We start from the raw sequence: 21,286 nt of genomic DNA on the forward strand, positions 1-21,286 counted from the left end.
TGTGAAATTTCTGGGTACTGCTTTTCTTTTATGCTGGAATTAGACCTTACATTCAACTGAGGCCATATTTACACAAAATGTACATTACAGATCAACATATATATCATCCTACAGAGGATACGCCTGTGGTAAAAAATACTAAAGTACCATATGTCACAGCAGGTTAGTCACCCACCCACTGCGACTACACCTCGTGTTGTCCTATTCCTGATGGACAACTCCAGCATAAATTTAAACTTCCAAGTTGAATGAACGTCTCTAGAAATCACTCTTTCCTTTCTTTACTGAAAACATCAAAAACCCTCATTGCTCACTCGTGACTGACTACTGTAACTCACAACTCATCAGTCTTCCCCTAACTCTCCAGTCTATCTTGAATGCAGCGGCCAGGCTCATCTATCAGTCTACACCCTTCTCTAAGGGTAAGTTCACACGGGGTTTTTTTTGTATCGGAACCTGAGGCAGAGGCCGCCTCAGGTTCTGATCCAAAAACCGGGTACTTACGATTGAAAGCCAGTGCACTGCACCGGCATCCATCTGCGCACTCCGCTCCGGATTAGACCTAATGAATGGGCCTACTCGGAAGGAGGATGTGTCTTCAGGCCAAATTGCGAGGCGAAACGGCCTGAAAAATTAGCATCTCGCTTCCGGAAGAAACAGCTCCCACAAAGAAGACCTGAGCAGCTCCCATTGATTTCAATGGGAGCCGTCTTTTTGGTCAGGATTTTAAGGCGGATATGACCTCAAAACCCTTACCAAAAAAACTCAGTGTGAACTTGCCCTATTACCTCCAGTCTGTGTCAGTCACTACACTGGTTCTCTGTCTATTCTATAGAATACAATTTAAACTTATCATACTCATCCACAAGCTTTTCATAGCACTGCACCTCTATATACCGTCTTATTCTTTTTTTGCCACCTTATCCGTACTCTCTGATCTGCCATTGATCTAAGACTAGCATCTTCTATAATTAGAACCTCCTACTATCTCCTGAATTGCACCAGTTGTCTGGAATGTGCTACCCCGGACAATCAAATTAACACCAAACTTTCCACAGCTTCAAGTGCATCCTAAAAACATGTCTCTTGAGGCAGGCCTATCAAATTTCCTAATCTAACACTTCTGCTCCTTGAGTCAACTTTCTTTCCTTTTTATCTGGTTTCATGTGTAATTTTTATATTGCCCACACTTTTTACTTGCCACAGGTTAGTTTGAACAACCAGCACATGCTTGAAAAAGTTATTTACCCACAATTTTAAAAAGGTACCAGCAGTTTTGTCTGGCACATTTGTGGATTTTTGTGTCATAATGTGACTTTTTTCCTCAGTTTTTTTGTGTTGTCTCAATACAAAGGAACTAAACATGTGTAATTGCAATAATTTTCTGGGAGAAATACTTCATTTTCTGGAAAAATTTCAGGGGTACCAAAATTGTATGAATATGCCCATAATTGTAAAAAGCTGGATGGCATTTTCATAATGTGCCTGATGTCTATGGGAATGGTTGTGTGAAAAAATGTTCTGTCAGTGAAGGCGTATCAATACTGTATCAATGCCTTGTTTATTTTAGTACAGGAATGACATAGAATAAAACTGAGTTCATGTAAGGTAACTCACACAGAAATATATTTGAACAGCATAAATAAAACAGCTCTGTCAATGAATGTAAGAAATGTAAATATAAAATGGCATACTGCAACATTCTCCTTTTACAATATTACTGAGCTTCCAAACTACAAACAATGAGCAATCTCAAAAGGCGTTTGATCATTTTCTGGGGTTGAGCAATTGAATACATAATATATTGTGCGACTCCCAATTTATATTTTAACTGTAATTCTTACAAAAACTTCTCGTAAACTGGAATAATGCTAAGTTCACACCTATGTTTTGGTTTCCGTTCGTAGGGCCCACTTCGGGACCCCACACAGAAACCTAACAGAAACTTTAAAAAGTTACCCATGGTAGCCCGTGGACTAGTGGACTAGACAGTATCTAGACAGGCCCATGGACTAGACTAGTATCTTCTTGCTTGCAGGACTTTTCTCTCTGCATTTTTTAAGCAGAATAATTGACGGAATGTTTAATCGGGCAGTGAGCGCAGGTATTAACCCAGCCTCAGGCTAAACATGATATTCACCTCAATTTGTCTAAGGTTTGGTTCACATCTGCTTTTGTATTCCGTCTGGGGAGAGTCCACATGGAGACCCCCCGAATGGAATACAAACGCAATTGCAAGCGCTGTGCTGTAAAAGCACACGCACCCCATAGACTATAATGGGGTCCGTGTGCTTGCCGCGCGCTGCCCGCACGAATCATGTGGACAGAAAAGTAGATGGTGAACTACTTTCCTGTCCATACGATCCCTGTGGTGATCTGGTGGTAAGCACATGCACCCCATTATAATCTATGTGCACCAGCGCTTGCATTTGCGTTTGGTATTCTGTACGGCCGGGGGGGTCCCCATGCAGACTCCTCTGGACAATACAAAAAATATGAAAGCAGATGTGAACCAAGTATAAGGCAACTAAACGCATGTCATTAAAACTCTCAAAATATGTGATAAAAAGGGAAATGAAAACATTATATGTGCCCCACAATGGTGCCAACTCAAAGTACAACTCGTCACACAAAGAATAAACCTGAGATATTCGACAGAAAAATGATAGTTATGAATTTTGGAAGGTAGAGATGGAAAATATGTAAGACGTCAATGCACCTTAATACCCAAACTACCCTGCATTATTAAAAAGCAAGCTTTTAACAGTTTCTCCTGGTGCTGTGTACATCGTATTACTGTTGTCATTTATACCGCATGGTGAAAATGATAGGAGAACGTGTATATTGGGGAATATTGGGGAAGTGGAACTAGCGAATTAAAAACGTCAAAAGTCTGTTCCTACAGTATAAACACTGAAGCTCTACAACATGCTGCAGTCTAAACTAACAACTACTGTGAAAAGTGCTGAAACTTTAAATGACATTAAATATGATTTTTTGGCAGGAATTTTTAGCATCTATCCAAACATTATACCAAGCTAATCTGGGCACAGTTGACTTTATATCTGCATATGAGGCTGCTAGAAAGGAAATCAATACATGGGTTTCAGAACAGACAAAAGGTCAGTATGCTATATATTTTATTCATTTCTAGTGGGAGAATTGTTCTGGCATGCAGGAAATATCAGAACATCAAGTTGGACAATGAAAATATTTATTGACCACTTTGCCTGGTATATCTTTTATATACTCAAAAAAAAGCCTCATTTGCCCTCAGCATGGGTTGTATTCTTTGTGGCATGGACTTAAAAAAAATAAAAAAAATGCTGGAATATTCTTTAAAGAAGCACTGTTGTTTCAACTAGTTTTGCATAAAGGAGTAGTATAGACAATTGTAAGAAACTTATATTATGAGGGTCAGATCACACAGAGTTTTTTGCAGGCGGAAAAAAGTGACCTGGCCCACAGTATCTTCAGGCGGATTCCGCAGCTGAGTCAGCCGCAGCATCCGTGGATCGAGACTCCCTCCTGATTAGACCCATTCATCCGGGCCCAATCAGGAGTGGCAGTGCCGCACCTCCCATGAGGCGACCTGAAGCGAGCGCTTCAGGCGGCACTATGCCAGGGCCTCAGGGAGGGCGGCATTTTTGCTAACCTAAGCCAGTCCAAGACAAGCTGTCCTGGACTGGCTTATCACCGAGCGGTGGTTTGGAGAGGCCACTGGATGCAGCGACTGAATGCCAATGCACTGTATCAGCATCCCGTTGCCGCTAGCTGCACAAAAAAGCCGCTGGCAGAAAAGGAATTTCCTCTTCCTTTTCCACCATGTGAACGGGGCCTAAGGGTGCCTTCACACAGAGTATACGCTCACTAATTCTGAACACGTTCCGAATCAGTGGCATTAAAACAGATCCCATTGCTTTCTATGGTAGCCAGTATACGAGTGCTCCTCATAGAAATGGGGAGCTGCGACTGAAAGTCGGTGCTCTGTACCGGCATCCATCCGCGCAGTCTGCTACGGATTAGACCCAATGAATGGGCCTAGTCCGGAGCAGGGAGTGTCTTCAGGCCGAATCGTGAGGCTACTCGGCTTGAAGAATGAGTACCTCGAGACCTGAGTGGCTCCCATTGATTTCAATGGGAGCCGTCTTTTTGTTCAGGGTTTGGAGGCGGATATGGCCTCAAAACCCTGACCAAAAAAAACTTCATGTGAAATTACCCTTAAGGCTGATGCTAAAACTGAATATGAATAGAGATGAGCGAACAGTGTTCTATCGAACTCATGTTCGATCGGATATTAGGCTGTTCGGCATGTTCGAATCGAATCGAACACCGCGTGGTAAAGTGCGCCATTACTCGATTCCCCTCCCACCTTCCCTGGCGCCTTTTTTGCTCCAATAACAGCGCAGGGTAGGTGGGACAGGAACTACGACACCGGTGACGTTGAAAAAAGTAGGCAAAACCCATTGGCTGCCGAAAACATGTGACCTCTAATTTAAAAGAACAGCGCCGCCCAGCTTCGCGTCATTCTGAGCTTGCAATTCACCGAGGACGGAGGTTTCCGTCCAGTTAGCTAGGGGTTAGATTCTGGGTAGGCAGGGACAGGCTAGGATAGGAAGGAGAAGACAACCAACAGCTCTTATAAGAGCTAAATTCCAGGGAGAAGCTTGTCAGTGTAACGTGGCACTGACGGGCTCAATCGCCGCAACCCAGCTTTCCCAGGATCCTGAATGGAATACACTGTCAGTGTATTCCCGTATACCCGATATATACCCCCGATACCCGTTCCAACGGTGTGCCCCCCCACCTTCACCCCAGAAATACCCTGCAAGTCCCCTAGCAATAGAATTGGGGCTATATACACCCACTATTTTTGCTACTGCCATATAGTGCCATTGTCTGACTGGGAATTCAAAGAATATATTGGGCTTACATATAACTTCAATTCCAGGGAGAAGCTTGTCAGTGTAACGTGGCACTGACGGGCTCAATCGCCGCAACCCAGCTTTCCCAGGATCCTGAATGGAACACACTGACAGTGTATTCCCGTATACCCCATATATACACCCCAAATCCCCGTTCCAACGGTGTGCCCCCCCACCTTCACCTCAGAAATACCCTGCAAGTCCCCTAGCAATAGAATTGGGGCTATATACACCCACAATTTTTGCTACTGGTATACAGTGCCATTGTCTCACTGGGAATTCAAAGAATATATGGGGGTTATGTGCACCCACAATTTTTAATACTGCTATACAGTGCCATTGTCTGACTGGGAATTCAAAGAATATATGGGGGTTATGTGCACCCACAATTTGTAATACTGGTATATAGTGCCATTGTCTGACTGGGAATTCAAAGAATATATGGGGGTTACGTGCACCCACAATTTTTAATACTGGTATACAGTGCCATTGTCTGACTGGGAATTCAAAGAATATATGGGGGTTACGTGCACCCACAATTTTTAATACTGCTATACAGTGCCATTGTCTGACTGGGAATTCAAAGAATATATGGGGGTTATGTGCACCCACAATTTTTACTACTGGTATACAGTGCCATTGTCTGACTGGGAATTCAAAGAATATATTGGGGTGACGTGCACCCACAATTTTTGCTACTGCTATACAGTTCCATTGTCTGACTGGGAATTCAAAGAATATATGGGGGTTATGTGCACCCACAATTTTTAATACTGGTATATAGTGCCATTGTCTGACTGGGAATTCAAAGAATATATGGGGGTTATGTGCACCCACAATTTTTAATACTGGTATACAGTGCCATTGTCTGACTGGGAATTCAAAGAATATATGGGGGTTATGTGCACCCACAATTTTTAATACTGGTATATAGTGCCATTGTCTGACTGGGAATTCAAAGAATATATGGGGGTTACGTGCACCCACAATTTTTAATACTGCTATACAGTGCCATTGTCTGACTGGGAATTCAAAGAATATATGGGGGTTATGTGCACCCACAATTTTTAATACTGGTATACAGTGCCATTGTCTGACTGGGAATTCAAAGAATATATGGGGGTTATGTGCACCCACAATTTTTAATACTGGTATACAGTGCCATTGTCTGACTGGGAATTCAAAGAATATATGGGGGTTATGTGCACCCACAATTTTTACTACTGGTATACAGTGCCATTGTCTAACTGGGAATTCAAAGAATATATTGGGGTGACGTGCACCCACAATTTTTGCTACTGCTATACAGTTCCATTGTCTCACTGGGAATTCAAAGAATATATGGGGGTTATGTGCACCCACAATTTTTAATACTGGTATACAGTGCCATTGTCTGACTGGGAATTCAAAGAATATATGGGGGTTATGTGCACCCACAATTTTTAATACTGGTATACAGTGCCATTGTCTGACTGGGAATTCAAAGAATATATGGGGGTTATGTGCACCCACAATTTTTACTACTGGTATACAGTGCCATTGTCTAACTGGGAATTCAAAGAATATATTGGGGTGACGTGCACCCACAATTTTTGCTACTGCTATACAGTTCCATTGTCTCACTGGGAATTCAAAGAATATATGGGGGTTATGTGCACCCACAATTTTTAATACTGGTATATAGTGCCATTGTCTGACTGGGAATTCAAAGAATATATGGGGGTTACGTGCACCCACAATTTTTAATACTGGTATACAGTGCCATTGTCTGACTGGGAATTCAAAGAATATATGGGGGTTATGTGCACCCACAATTTTTAATACTGGTATACAGTGCCATTGTCTGACTGGGAATTCAAAGAATATATGGGGGTTATGTGCACCCACAATTTTTACTACTGATATACAGTGCCATTGTCTAACTGGGAATTCAAAGAATATATTGGGGTGACGTGCACCCACAATTTTTACTACTGGTATACAGTGCCATTGTCTGACTGGGAATTCAAAGAATATATGGGGGTTATGTGCACCCACAATTTTTACTACTGGTATACAGTGCCATTGTCTAACTGGGAATTCAAAGAATATATTGGGGTGACGTGCACCCACAATTTTTACTACTGGTATACAGTGCCATTGTCTGACTGGGAATTCAAAGAATATATGGGGGTTATGTGCACCCACAATTTTTAATACTGGTATATAGTGCCATTGTCTGACTGGGAATTCAAAGAATATATGGGGGTTACGTGCACCCACAATTTTTAATACTGCTATACAGTGCCATTGTCTGACTGGGAATTCAAAGAATATATGGGGGTTATGTGCACCCACAATTTTTAATACTGGTATACAGTGCCATTGTCTGACTGGGAATTCAAAGAATATATGGGGGTTACGTGCACCCACAATTTTTAATACTGGTATACAGTGCCATTGTCTGACTGGGAATTCAAAGAATATATGGGGGTTATGTGCACCCACAATTTTTAATACTGGTATACAGTGCCATTGTCTCACTGGGAATTCCACAAATAATTTGGGGATTCATTCACCCTACATCTCAGGCTCTTGCCATATTCACCCAGGTTGTCAGTGCTGCACCAGCTCGTTCCCAGACAGCTCGGCCCGAAAAACGCGTTACCTATATAGAGGATTTGGACAATGAAGACAACATGTTCTAAATCTAATGTCTGCACCTTCTCCAGAATTAAAATAAAGGCAGCGTTTAACTTTCAAATAGCACTGCACAAAGGAAGAGCTTATCAGCTTGTCTCATGACATGCTACTGAAAAGTTTCATTTGTGTATCTTAATGTAAATATAGTTGTATAAGCTTTTTGGGTTTTAGGCACTGCCAAGTTATTTATTACCACCCACTCCCTTATAATGATGATGACGCCAAAGTCACTGTGGGTGTTCAGAGCTCACAGCTTTGGGTGACATTTGTCTTGCTCTCTGTCGGTACCAGCTGTCTTTTTGGATACCGTAAAGTTATGTTGACTTTATTAACAGCTATAGAAGCTTTAGCCAGGTTGTGACGGTGTGTAACCCTAACAACACTAAGTGGGATACACATTAATAGTCAGTCTATGTACGCTAAACGTATCACTGAAGTAATTTTTTTTCCCTCTCCCCTAATATAAGAAAGGAACAGACATTAGACCTAGACCGGGGTTCGAGGCTTGAAAAAATCCAGTATTATTTGTTCTTCATGATGTGAAATATGTGTTGAAAAGCAACCCAAGATGAAGTCAGCCATGTGTGCCAGTGTGTTACTTGGCATGCCTTTGCTGGCCCCAACTGTAAGGGTCACTCTCCATTTCCTCCATTTTCCACTCCCCTTCACACCATTTGTGGTGAAGCAATGGGATGCACTGAAGTGCACCCTCTAGCCTCGTGTGGGATAGGGACATCAGATGCCACTCCAACCCCCTCGTCTTCCTCCGCCAGCCAACGGTGCGAAGATGAGAGGAGTGTGCTCTGAATGTTTTCTGCCTAGCAGAGGCTAGTTCTCACTTACGAAAATGGCCCCACTTTGACCTGTATATCAGGCACAATGGTGTAGGTTTCAAAGAAACATGGCACCAACAAGTTGGAAAACGTGGGCCATGCGTGGACCGTGTTTGAGTCTGGCAAGCTCCAGATCTGCTACCAGGTTCCAGCCATTATCACAGGCGCAAAAATGCCAGGCCCCAGGTGTAGCAGGGAAAAAAAAATGCCATCTCAGCCAGGATGGCATCCCTGACCTCGGAGGCACTGTGCTGTCTGTCCCCCAAGCTGATCAGTTTCAGCACGGCCTACTGACATCTCCCCATGCCAGTGTTACAGTGTTTTCCGCTAGTAGCTGGGGTGGAGGTTGCAGCTTCGTAGGGTTTCAGTCTACTCCTGCCATGAATTTTGGCCTGGGAGAGGAGATAGGCCACCCCAGTTTGCACCCGGGGAACAGACTCCACCACATTCACCCTGCCTGTCATTAAAGATAAGCACTGCAGCATCCCTGACCACAGGCGCTTGTCCATGTGTCGGTGGTCAAGTGGACCTTGCAGCAAAGCGCAGAGCTCTGGGCCCGACTGATGTTATGGGACACATGCAGGCGCAAGGCAGAGACAGCACACCAAGAGAAGTAGTAACGGCTAGGCCCAGCATAGGGAGGTGCCCCAGCTGCCATCTGCTGACGGAAGGCCTGGGTCTCCAGAAGCATAAACAAACACCAACATCTCCAGGGCCAGCAGTTTATCGATGAGGCTGTTACAGGCTTGGGCATGGGGGTGGGTTGTATTGTACTTCTGCCTGCAATGAAAAGCTTGGGAAATGTGGAGTGGCTGGGAAGAGGCGCATGATGGTGCAGGCCAAAAGGGCGCATGAGGGTGAACTCCCCAATGTGTCAGAGATAGGTGTGTAGGTGTCCTTGCATCATATACTTGCACCATATTTGGCTTTGGAAGTTAATTTTGTGCCAAAAAGTGGTTAAGACAGCGATCCCTCAGCTACTCCCGTTACACTGTCTATTGAAGTTACCATCTGTGGAAGTGGACCACCATTTCTAAGATCCCAAAGGAAGCAGGCAAGAGATGTGCAGTTCAGAAAAAAAGATGAGAAAATAAGTTTAGGCTGTAGAGCACAGAGGGATCGGAGAGGACAGAGCTGGTGTCGGCCAGGTATTCCCACAACATGCGCCTATACTTGTCCCTCCTGGTGACACTAGGCCCCTGAGTGGCAGTAATTTGTCCAGGGGGGCCATTAACGTGTTCCAGACCTAGGAATAAGTCTTCCAACAGGGTAGAGTTTTGCATGCCTTTGCTTCTACCCACTGTTTTTGCTGCTTAGCTTCCCTCCACATCTACTCTGCTTTCACCCCTAAACATCACCCCAGTTTATGCCTTTGCTTCTACCCAGGTTTTTTGTTGATTTAGCTTCCCTCTACATCTACACTGCTTTAGCCCCTAGACATCACCCCTGTCCATGTGGGGTCGGTGGCCTCGTCATCCACCAACTCCTCTTCCAATTGCGCACTGCCCCCTTACTGCAAACCGCACATGACCACAGCTTGCCTTGATGGCAACTGTGTCTCATGATCCCCACTTAGGTCCAGACAAGTCGGTGGCGGGTCCAAAACCCCAAAATTGGAAGGAAATGGCAGATGCTGCAGTATTTCTAACACCTGTTCCTGGTGCTCGGGCCTGGTCTGTGTTGTACCCTGCACCCTGCTTAACGCATCTGCCATATCCGAAGTTGTGCTGAGCGCATGCTAATGTTTCGTGTCCAGTGCAATGGATGGGATGGGATTTCACATAAGTCTGCCACCCATGGCCACTCATGGTTGAGCAACTGAGGGAGTTGACTTTGACGAACCCGAGGGTTTTGGAGTTGGAACTACATCAAAGGTCTGTGCTGCTCACACACTCTGCTCAACACATGATATGTTTAGTGCCAGCAGTGTGGAGACGTCGCACAACAGCCGTTGTTCCAGCAGGTACAGGCGTTGTAGGAGTGCATAGAGGCTAGCAGCGGCAACTATACACTTTAAAAACTATCCGCACAAGCGCCACACTTTCACCAGTAGCTCAGGAACATTGGGGTACCTTTTTCAAAAGATTAGCAGCAATGAGTTAAAAACGTGGCCCAGGCATGGAATATGTTGCAGGCTGCCAAGCTACAGAGCCAATCCCAGGTTACGGCCATTATCACACATGACAACATGCCTGGGCCCAGGTGCAGTGGCAAAAACCACATTGCCGTCTCATCGAGGATGGCATGACTCACTTTGTAGGCAGTGTGCTGTCTGGCCCCCAAGCTGATGAGCTTCAGCACGGCCCGCTGACGTCTCCCCACACCAGTGTTGCAGCGTTTCCAGCTCGTAGCTGGGGTCAATTTAACAGCGGAGGAGGGTGGTGTTTCAGCCCTCCTCCCAGGAATGTTGTGTGGGGAGACAAGTCAGGCCACCACATTTTGCGACCCGGTCCACGCCTCAACTACATTCAACCACTGTGCCCAAATTGAAAGGTAGCGTCCCTGTCCGCATGCACTTGTCCATTCGTAACTGGTCACATGGAACTTTAGGGCTAAGCGCTGAATTTAGGGACCGCCTCATGTTTGGGGGAAAGTGCTGGTGTGGACGGCACAGTGCGGTGGCGCAGTAGACACTCTGCCCAAAAAGGGCAGAGTGTCCCCCAGCCGGGATTCCAACATCTCCTGGGCCAGATTTCTTGAGATGAGGCCGTTGAAGCCTTGGGCATGTGGGTGGGTTGCGCTGTACTTTAGCATGAAATGAAAGGCTTGGGAGATGGGGAGTTGCTGGGAAGAGGCGCATGATGGCGCGGGCAAAAGGAGAAATGGCAGGAAAAGGTGAGGATAAGGGTGAACTCCCCAAAGTGTCAGAGGCAGATGTGGAGGTGTCCTGGCTCCTGGTCTGGACTGCAGCGCCAGCCCTGTCAACAGTGGAAGAGGCAGTGGCCGCCAGGCCAAACGACGATTATCCTGCGCTTGCTCTCACCCACTGAGCCCAGGGCTTGCCTTCCAAATGATGGCACCCGCAAGAGGTGGTGAGATTCCTCTCCGCAGATCTCCAAACCATCTTGGACTTGCAAATTGCACTAAATTTGTCATGTAACTGACATGTATATGATGAGTCTATCCATTGTCTGTTCATTTTGGTGAAAGTCAGCCTGTCAGCTGACAGACAGCTGTGCTTGTCAGTGATGATGTCACCGGCTGCTTGTACCCCCAGTTTTTGCTGCTTAGCTTGCCTCCACATCCACACTGCTTTTGCCCCTACACATCACCCCTATCCATGCCTGTGCCTCTAGCCATAAGTCTGCCACCCATGGAAACTCATGGTGCAGAAAGTGAGGGAGCTGACTCTGAGGAACCCTTGGGTTTTGTAGCTGGTACTCCATCAAAGGTCTCTGCTGCTCACACACCCTGCTGAACATACGGTATCTAGGGTTAGAGCGTGTGGTGACCTCGCACAACAGTAGGTGCTTCAGGCAGATGTAGGCCTTGCTGGAGTGTATTGCGGCTAGCTCCAGGTACTGTAGACTTGGGAAAGTGGGTGTCCAAGTGCCGCACTTTCACCCTTAGCTCAGCTAATTTGGGGTATGTTTTTAAAGATCATTGCACCACTACATTGAACATGTGGGCCAGGCATGGAACGTGTTGGAGGCTGGCAAGCTCCAGAGCCCTCCAACAAGCTAAAAAACCTGGCCCCAGGGGCAGCGGGGATAAACAAATTGCCATCTCATCCAGGATGGCATCCCTGACCTCAGAGGCAGTGTGCTGTCCGTCTCCCAAGCTGATGAGCTTCAGCCCAGCCTGCTGACGTCTCCCCACACCAGTGTTGCAGCGTTTTCAGCTCGTAGCTGGGGTAAATCTAACAGCGGAGGAGGAGGAGGGTGGTGTTTCAGCCCTCCTCCCAGGAATGTTTTGTGGGGAAACAAGTCAGGAAAATTCTTGAAACGGGAGAGTTTTGCATCTTTGCCCTTGCTGCCTATGGACATCCCTTTGCCTCTAGCCACCATTTTCCCTGCTTTGCTTGCCTCCAAATCCACACTGCTTTTGCCCCTAGACATCACCCCAGTCCATGCCTTAGCTTGTACCCCCAGTTTTTCCTGCTTAGCTTGCCTCCACATCCACACTGCTTTTGCCCCTAGACATCACCCCAGTCCATGCCTTAGCTTGTACCCCCAGTTTTTCCTGCTTAGCTTGCCTCCACATCCACACTGCTTTTGCCCCTAGACATCATCCCTATCCATGCCTCTTCCCCTAGCCATAACTCTGCCACCCCTGGAAACTCATGGTGCAGAAACTTTGGTTGCTGACTTTGAGGAACCCTTGGGTTTTGTAGATGGAACTCCATCAAAGGTCTGTGCAGCTCACACACCCTGCTCAAGATATGGTATTGTAGGGTTTCAGCGTGTGTGAATGACGGACAACAGCCTGTGTTTGGACAGATGTAGGCCTTGCTAGAGTGTTTTTAGGCTAGCAGCGACTCCTGTGCACTTGCAAAAGTGGGCGCACAAGCGCCGCATTTTCAACAGTAGCTTCGGTACATTTGGGTATGTTTTTAAAAAACTTTGCACCACTAGGTTAGACGTGGGCCAAACATGGAACGTGTTGGAGGCTGGCAAGCTCCAGAGCCGCTACCAGGTTCCAGCCATTATCACAGGCGTAAAAATGCCAGGCCCCAGGTGTAGCAGGGAAAAAAAAATGCCATCTCAGCCAGGATGGCATCCCTGACCTCGGAGGCACTGTGCTGTCTGTCCCCCAAGCTGATGAGCTTCAGCACCGCCTGCTGACGTCTCCCCACACCAGTGTTTTAGCGTTTGCCGCTAGTAGCTGTGGTGGAGGTTGCAGCGTCGTAGGGTTTCAGTCTACTCCTGCCATGAATTTTGGCCTGGGAGAGGAGATAGGCCACCCCAGTTTGCACCCGGGGAACAGACTCCACCACATTCACCCTGCCTGTCATTAAAGATAAGCACTGCAGCATCCCTGACCACAGGCGCTTGTCCAAGTGTCGGTGGTCAAGTGGACCTTGCAGCAAAGCGCGGAACTAAGGGCCCACCTGATGTTGAGTGACACGTGCTGGTGCAAGGCGGGGACGCCACACCGGGAGAAGTTGAGACGGCTAGGGACGGCATAGTGAGGTGCCACAGTTGCCATCAGGTCCGGGAAGGCGGGAGTTTCAACAAGCCGGAACGCCAACCTCTCCTGGGCCAGCAGTTTAGCGATGTTGGCGTTCTAGGCTTGCGTGGGTGGGTGGTTAGCGGTGTATTTCTGCCGGCGCTCCAATGTCTGAGAGATGGTGGGTTGTTGTAAAGAAGCGCCTGATGGTGCCTTTGATGGTGCAGGAGAAGGAGATAAGACAGAAACAGGGGAGGATGAGGGAGAAGTCAACAAAGTGGCGGAGGCAGATGAAGTGATGTCCTGGCTCGTCCTCTGGAGTGCATCGCCAGCACTGTGAGCAGAGGCAGTGGCATGAACGGCGGGCGACGTTTGTCCTGCCGTTGCTGCCTGCCACTGATTCCATTGCTTGGATTCCAAATGACGGTGCATTGAAGTGGTGGACAGGTTGCTCTTCTCAGGGCCCCTACTCGATTTCGAGAGGCAAATTGTGTAGACGACACTATATCTGTCCTCGGCGCATTCCTTGAAAAAACTCTACACCTTCAAGAAACGTGCCCTCGATGGGGGAGTTTTTCTGGGCTGGGTACAAAAGGGAACATCTTCGGACATTCCGGGTCTGGCCTGGCTTCGGCAAAGCAGCTGACCTCTGCCTCTGGACATGTCTCTGCCTCTAGCTACCCTTTTTGGTGCTGCACCTGCCTCAACATCCACACTACTTTCCCAGCTTGACATCTGCCTTGTCCAGGTGGGGTCGGTGTCCTCGTCGTCCACCACCTCCTCTTCCAACTCCTGTCTCGCCTCCTCCTCCTGCACAATGCGCATGTCAACTGGCTGCCCTGACAGCAACTGCGTCTCATCGTCGTCGATGAGGGTGGGTTGCTGGTCATCCGCCACCAAATCGACCGGAGATGGAATGGAGGAGACTCTAGTGTTTGAGCATCTGGACACAGATACTCGTCTGTTAGGTCCGTGGAATCGCGAAATGGAGGGGCAGGTTGCGGTACAGTCAAAGGAAGGGAGAACAGCTCTGGGGAGCAGGGACAGTTGGGGTTATTGTTCTGAGAAGATTGGGAATTTTGGGTGGAAGGAGGACAAGACTGTTGGGTAAGAGGAGGTAGAGGCTGACTGGCTGGTGGACAATGTGCTTTAAGCGTTATCCGACAGCCATTGCAAGACCTGTTCCTGGTTCTCGGGCCTACTAATCTTTGTACCATTCAGCCTAGTTAATGTGGAACTTTTGTGCAAAGCGCAGAACTTAGGGCCCGCCTGATGTTAAGGGACACACGCTGGTACAAGGCTCAACTCACCCTAAGTGCCAAAAACACTGCTGGTGCAAGGCTCTACTCATGCCAAGGGCCTCAATCTCTGCTGGTAGCTCAGCTTAAGGTCATGTAACTTTGTTTGGAAGGGCTCATGTTAAGGGCTAGAAAAGTGAATTTTGGAAGGTCTTACCACATCACACACACACACACACACACACACACACACACACACTCAAAATGACAGTTAAGGGTGAGGGCTTTTGGAATTCCCATTGCCTATTCCATTTGTGGTTGTCATGGGGAACGTGATTTAAAGGGGTGGTTGTTACTGTTTGTTGAGCTTAAATTGGGGTTTGTGTCCATCCATTTGGGGAGTAAAGAAGGTTTCCAGGTATTTTCCCACTTTGATAGAGGTTTTTTTGAATGTGGAAAGTGTGTAGTTGTTAGGCAGTGATGTTGGGGTAATAGAGGGTCTTTGGTGTGTTAGATGCCCCCAGGCATGCTTCCCCTGCTGTCCCAGTGTCATTCCAGAGGTGTTGGCATCATTTCCTGGGGTGTCATAGTGGACTTGGTGACCCTCCAGACACGGATTTGGGTTTCCCCCTTAACGAGTATCTGTTCCCCATAGACTATAATGGGGTTCGAAACCCGTTCGAACACACGAACATTGAGCGGCTGTTCGAATCGAATTTCGAACCTCGAACATTTTAGTGTTCGCTCATCTCTAAATATGAACTTTCTATCAAAACTAAAACACTTTATTCACATCAGTACCGTCATTACTTCTCTATACATGTCTTGCACTTTCAAGGAATCAAATCCTTATTTTATGCGACTGCAGCAATGCTTCTAGATACACTTGAACAGTTGAAGGAACTCTGCAGGGAGATGTTCCAAACCTCTTGAAGAACCACAGATCTTTTGTGGATGTAGACTTGTTCTCTTCTAATGTAATCCCAGATAGACTCAATGATGTTGCGGTCACGGCTTTTGTGATCTATTGTCACTGAATTTTGGTAAATGACAAAAATAAATAAGACTCATCTTCTTACTTTGCATCATTTTTCCACACCTGCCTAAATTTATACAGAGTATTAAACTACTGTAAGGCTGGACTTACACGACCGTAGTTTAAGTCCGCAAATGGTCCGCAATTGAGGGCTTTCAATTGCGGACCATTTGCGGACACATTATAGTCAATGCGGCCTCTTACACCACCTCAACCGAGGTCCACACTTTTTAGAACATGTCCGTAATGGCCGCAATTCACGGCACTGCACGGACTCGCCCATAGAACTCTATGGGCGAGTGCGGCAGGTCACGGACATCTGCGGAGTGTAAGTTGATGATCAGCAACTAGTGTTGCTGATCAGCAACTTGTGGACCGTAAAAGCATTACGGTCGTGTAAGACCAGCCTAAAGGATTGAGATTTGGTGAATGTATGGGCCATTGGAGTATTATAGTTGTTTTCACATTCAGAAAAGCAGTTTGAGAAAAGGGATAAAGTGTAGCATGAAAAGGTACTATGCCATATTGTAGTGGACCGTGGCAAAGTAATTAGGTATTGTAGAATTAGTTTTCTTGCAATTCCCACACCATTAGAACTGTAACAATTGGTGTAATACAGGATGAATGATTGCCATAAAGAGACTCTGTCACCTTAATGATAGCCTTTAATTTGTAAGACTGGACAAACTTTTTAAAGGGAGTGTATCACTGCCCCAGTGCCGCACCTCCCATGAGGCGACCTGAAGCGAGCGCTTCAGGCGGCGCTATGCCAGGGCCTCAGGGAGGGCGGCATTTTTGCTAATCTAAGCCAGTCCAGGACAGTTTGTCCTGGACTGGCTTAGCACAGAGCAGTGGTTTGGGGAGGCCACTGGAGCAGCGCTGCTCCAGCAGCCTCCCCGCATGCTCAGGCAGAGAGCAGGCAGTCTCCGGGCCTGCTCTCTGCCGGCGAACGGCGCTAAGCCCCGCCCCTCCGCTAAGCCCCGCCCCATCCACTAAGTCACGCCCATCCGCTAAGCCACGCCCCTGCTACACCCCCTCCCCGGCCGGAGGGGGGGGCGGCTTTCTGCACTTCGCCTTGGGTGGCGAAAGGGGCAGGTTCACCCCTGCACTGCCCCCAGCTACTTTAAAACTTTAAACTGCTCCCATAGTGCTGTAGATGCTGTTAGCAGAATAAAACCAAAACCTTTCTGCCCAGGGGGATGAGCTGAATGCAGTATGGGCGTGTTTAGTGACGATGCAGCAGTGCTCAGTGCTCCAAGATCCTTATTTGAATAAAGAATAAACATGCTTTTTCTTTGCATTCCTGGGGCCCTGAAACATAAGTAAGGTATGATTTTTATTTGGTTAACAGCATCTACAGCACTATGAGAGTGGTTTATAGTATCTGGGGGCAGTGATAGACTCCCTTTAAGATTTTGGTTTCATAGACCGCCATGACCTCCTAATTTACTGTTTTTTGTAGGAAAAATTCCAGAAATACTGTCTCAGGGGTCAGTAAATGGAGCAACCAAATTAGTGCTGGTGAATGCCATATATTTTAAAGGTGACTGGGCTGAGAAATTTAACCCTGAGCACACAACAGAAGTACCTTTTAGACTAAACAAGGTATGTAATTGGACTTTATAAATATCTGATCAGTATCTACTTTTTTTTAGAAGTATTTTGTGTTCTCAAATCTTCAAGATATTGAGCAATTCTGCAAATACGACTCCATCATCATTTTCTGTATACCCAAATCTTAATGTCCATTTCTGAAAGATATTAAACTATGTGGAATATTTTCCTACTATACACCCACATGTGTGCTCCCCCCACACAAATACCTGCATACTTTATAGACATTAAATCAGACCAGATATACTTTTTAGGATGAAAAGTTACATAATGTGGAATAAAATCATGGTTTTCCCCCCCAGAATGAACAAAAGCCTGTTAAGATGATGTATCAGATGAAACATCTGCCTTTCAACTACATCCCTGAACTGAGTTGTCGAATTTTGGAGCTTCCATATAAGGGAAATGAACTCAGTATGATTATCCTATTGCCAGACAATATTGAAGATGAAACAACAGGTTTACAAAAAGTAGGTCAACATAATATAGTGAAGAATTTGGCGTTTTACCGTTATTTAAATTGTATTGCTGCAAATCTGATATTAACTTTTTGCTGCAGTTTATTTTGCTGTGTATACTGGGAAAGATCAGGAAAGTCATTTTGTTATAGTAGTATTAAAGCTACAGTAACCTGCAGTAACTGGAGGCAGTTTATTAATCTACCATATGGATATTATTCATTATCTTTCATTCTATTGGCCAGTATCTATACCGGCACTGCATAAAGGATGGGGTTCTTTTTTGTTTTTGGTATGTTTTTTTTTTTGTTTTTTTTTAATGTAGGTTGTGAGCCCCACATAGAGCTCACAATGTACATTTTTCCCTATCAGTAGGTCTTTGGAATATGGGATGGAAATCCATGCAAACACGGGGAGAACATACAAACTCCTTGCAGATGGTTTTTTGCCCTTGGCGGGATTTGAACACCAGGTCTCCAGCGCTGCAAGGCTGCAGTGCTAACCACTGAGCCACCGTGTGGCCCCCGCATAAAGGATGCTTGAGCCTCAAAAAGGTTGTCCAGGATGAAAATTATTTTTGAAATTAGACCAGGGAAGGTGATAAAAATTACAAAAAAACCCACATTCACCTGTCCCCGGTGCTCTGGTCTTCTTTTGCCGGAAGTCCTCGCTGGCTGTGACGTCCCATGTCCTTCACTGAGGATGCTGATTGCCCTCAGTGGTCATATGCAGCGGGGACTAGTGTCAGAAGAAAGCAATAGGCAGCAGACACCGAAGCATCGGGGACAGGAGAGTATGGGTTTTTTTTTTGTTTGTTTGGGTTTTTTTCACCTTCCCCGGCCTAAAAATTTTTTAAAAATATCCTGGTCAAACCCTTTAAATACAACATTTTACCATCTCCACCAGCTCTACTTTTTTGCATGGTTTCATATGTTCAGGCACTGTTCAACCATATAGATAGATAGATAGATAGATAGATAGATAGATAGATAGATAGATACCCTAGATTTCTAGAAAGAACTTATTTCGTACTTTTCTTTTATCTTATTTGTATCACCAAATAAAATTGTAGTGTATATAGATGTAGCAGACATTAAGGTAATAGAGCTCCGTGTTGAGCAATGATACTTGAGTAGTAATGTCGCCTTTCTCATTCACTTTGAAGTAGTTTGCCATGGCGGTCTTGTAATGGACTGCTACATCTGTACTGTACAGTATATAATTTTAGATTTTTTTTTTTGGTAATTCCAGTCCAGCTTTTACTAGTGTTAAATAAAATAAAATTAAGATTTATAACACAATGCATGTCAATTTTTTTCCAGCTTGAAAATGAAATTTCCTTAGAGAAGTTGCAGGAATGGACACGACCGGATCACATGTATCCAATTGATGTACGTGTGCATCTACCAAAATTCAAGTTAGAAGAAAGTTATAACCTTAAATCAAGGTTATCTGCTCTGGGAATGGTAGATTTATTTAACCCCGCTGAAGCTGATCTATCTGGAATATCAGGATCTCCAAATCTTTTCTTATCTGAAGTAATTCACAAGTCTTTTGTGGAGGTGAATGAAGAAGGCACAGAGGCTGCAGCTGCCACGGCTGGCATTGCATTGATGTGCTTGTCCCGAGAAGAAGAATTTAATGCAGATCACCCATTTCTTTTCTTCATTCGGCACAATGAAACGAAGAACATTCTTTTCTTTGGAAAATATTGCTCTCCATAGAAAAGCAAATACATATAATAATCATCCTTCTTTACAGGCTCTAAATCAAAGTATCAAGCAAAATAACAATGAAGGAAAATAAAGAAACTACTAGAGATTAAAGCCATCTTTACCTTATTTATACATTGCCAGAAATATGAATATCTACTTGGTAAAATATTCGTGACAATTCCACGACTAAACCCAGGGCTGCATAAAGAGATTTTCGAGACTGTGACAGCTCACATAACTGCAGACCATAAAAATATAGTGAATCTCGTGAACACAAGAAACAGGCAGCTATTACATAACAATTATATCAGTAAGGGTGCATGCACACGAGCAGAGCTTGCCGTACACGCCGGCACTTCCCATTCACTTCAATGGGACTGCTCGGAGTGAAAGAAGCAGCCCATTCATTTCTATGGGGAGCGCTCGTATCCCCGCTCCCATAGAAATGAATGGAGCTGCTTTATACGCCGCTTATTCTGAACATGTTTTATGTTCAGAATAAGCTTCAGTATACGTAGTGTGCATGCACCCTAAGGCTCCATTCACACACAGTAACGTTGGCGTTTTTTGTGCTTATTTTGTCACATAGCGCCGCGTAATTCCGCGTTTGCGCCGCGCTATTTTGCGGTCGCGTTGAACGGCGCAAATGCGGCGTATACGCGGCGTTACGCGGCGCTATGTGCCAAAATAAGCACAAAATAAGCACAAAAAACTCCAACGTTACTCTGTGTGAATGGAGCCTTAGACGACATTCACTTTTTGAGTGGGAGATTTTGTTATGGGTTTCCAGGGCAGCTTTCAAAGAAACAGTCCAGCAAGCTCCTCTTTTCATTCCAAAAAAACTAAAGAAACTAAAATGAAAATTGGAAAGTGGAGTCAATATAAAGGGAGGTGATGTCACAATCGTGAGGGCCAACAGTTAAAGGGGCTCTATCAGCAAAATTATGCTGATAGAGCCACACATATGCGTGAATAGCCTTTAAAGGGGATATTTAGGCACTGGTAAAGTTATATTAAACTACCCCCCCTCCCCCCATTTTAAAATAAAACCCTAAAACAGAATATGTTCAACTTACCGAACATGCACGGGGGGCGGGCATTCAGGGTCCGACGTCATCTTCAGCCACGCCTCCTCTTCCAGCGATTTCCTCGGGTCCGCGCCATTTATTATCAATGTCAGTTCGCGAGTTAGACGGGACCCGAAGACATCGCTGGAAGAGGAGGTGTGGCTGAAGATGACGTCGGACCCTGAACGCCCGCCCCCCATGCACGTTCCGTATGTTGAACATATTCTGTTTTAGGGTTTTATTTTAAAAGGGGGGGGGGTAGTTTAATATAACTTTACCGGTGCCTGAATAGCCCTTTTAAAGGCTATTAACGCATATGTGGGGCTCTATCAGCATGATTTTGCTGATAGAGCCCCTTTAAACTTGGTGTCCATAACTGATATATCTAGCTATTTATTAGGCCATGCATTACGATGCATTTTCTCACACAAAACAAAGGAAAGCTAAAGTATCTTACAGTTCCCTGTCCTGTGGCCAAACACAGTATATATAATGCTTCCCAGTGCTCTCCCAACAGTATAATATTCCACAGGGTATATAATGCTTCACAGCCACCCCACACAGTATAAAATGCTCCATTGAGGCTCCACATGAATTATAAAGCTCCAC

The 21,286-nt window shown here is 45.6% G+C and overlaps 1 protein-coding gene across 1 annotated transcript in view; it reads left to right on the forward strand.

Moving 5' to 3' along the window:
• LOC142200394 (leukocyte elastase inhibitor-like) overlaps positions 1 to 19,896 on the forward strand; it is a 28,223-nt gene extending 8,327 nt beyond the window's left edge. Inside the window, exons 4-7 of the mRNA XM_075270732.1 lie at positions 3,005 to 3,122; positions 17,286 to 17,428; positions 17,740 to 17,907; positions 19,218 to 19,896. Coding sequence (XP_075126833.1) covers positions 3,005 to 3,122; positions 17,286 to 17,428; positions 17,740 to 17,907; positions 19,218 to 19,619 — 831 coding nt within the window. The 3' untranslated portion in view covers positions 19,620 to 19,896. The remainder of the gene's footprint in view (positions 1 to 3,004; positions 3,123 to 17,285; positions 17,429 to 17,739; positions 17,908 to 19,217) is intronic.
• The last annotated feature ends 1,390 nt before the right edge of the window (positions 19,897 to 21,286 follow it).

The sequence above is a fragment of the Leptodactylus fuscus genome, chromosome 4 (genome assembly GCF_031893055.1).
Source record: "Leptodactylus fuscus isolate aLepFus1 chromosome 4, aLepFus1.hap2, whole genome shotgun sequence".
Classification (NCBI taxonomy): Eukaryota; Metazoa; Chordata; class Amphibia; order Anura; family Leptodactylidae; genus Leptodactylus; species Leptodactylus fuscus.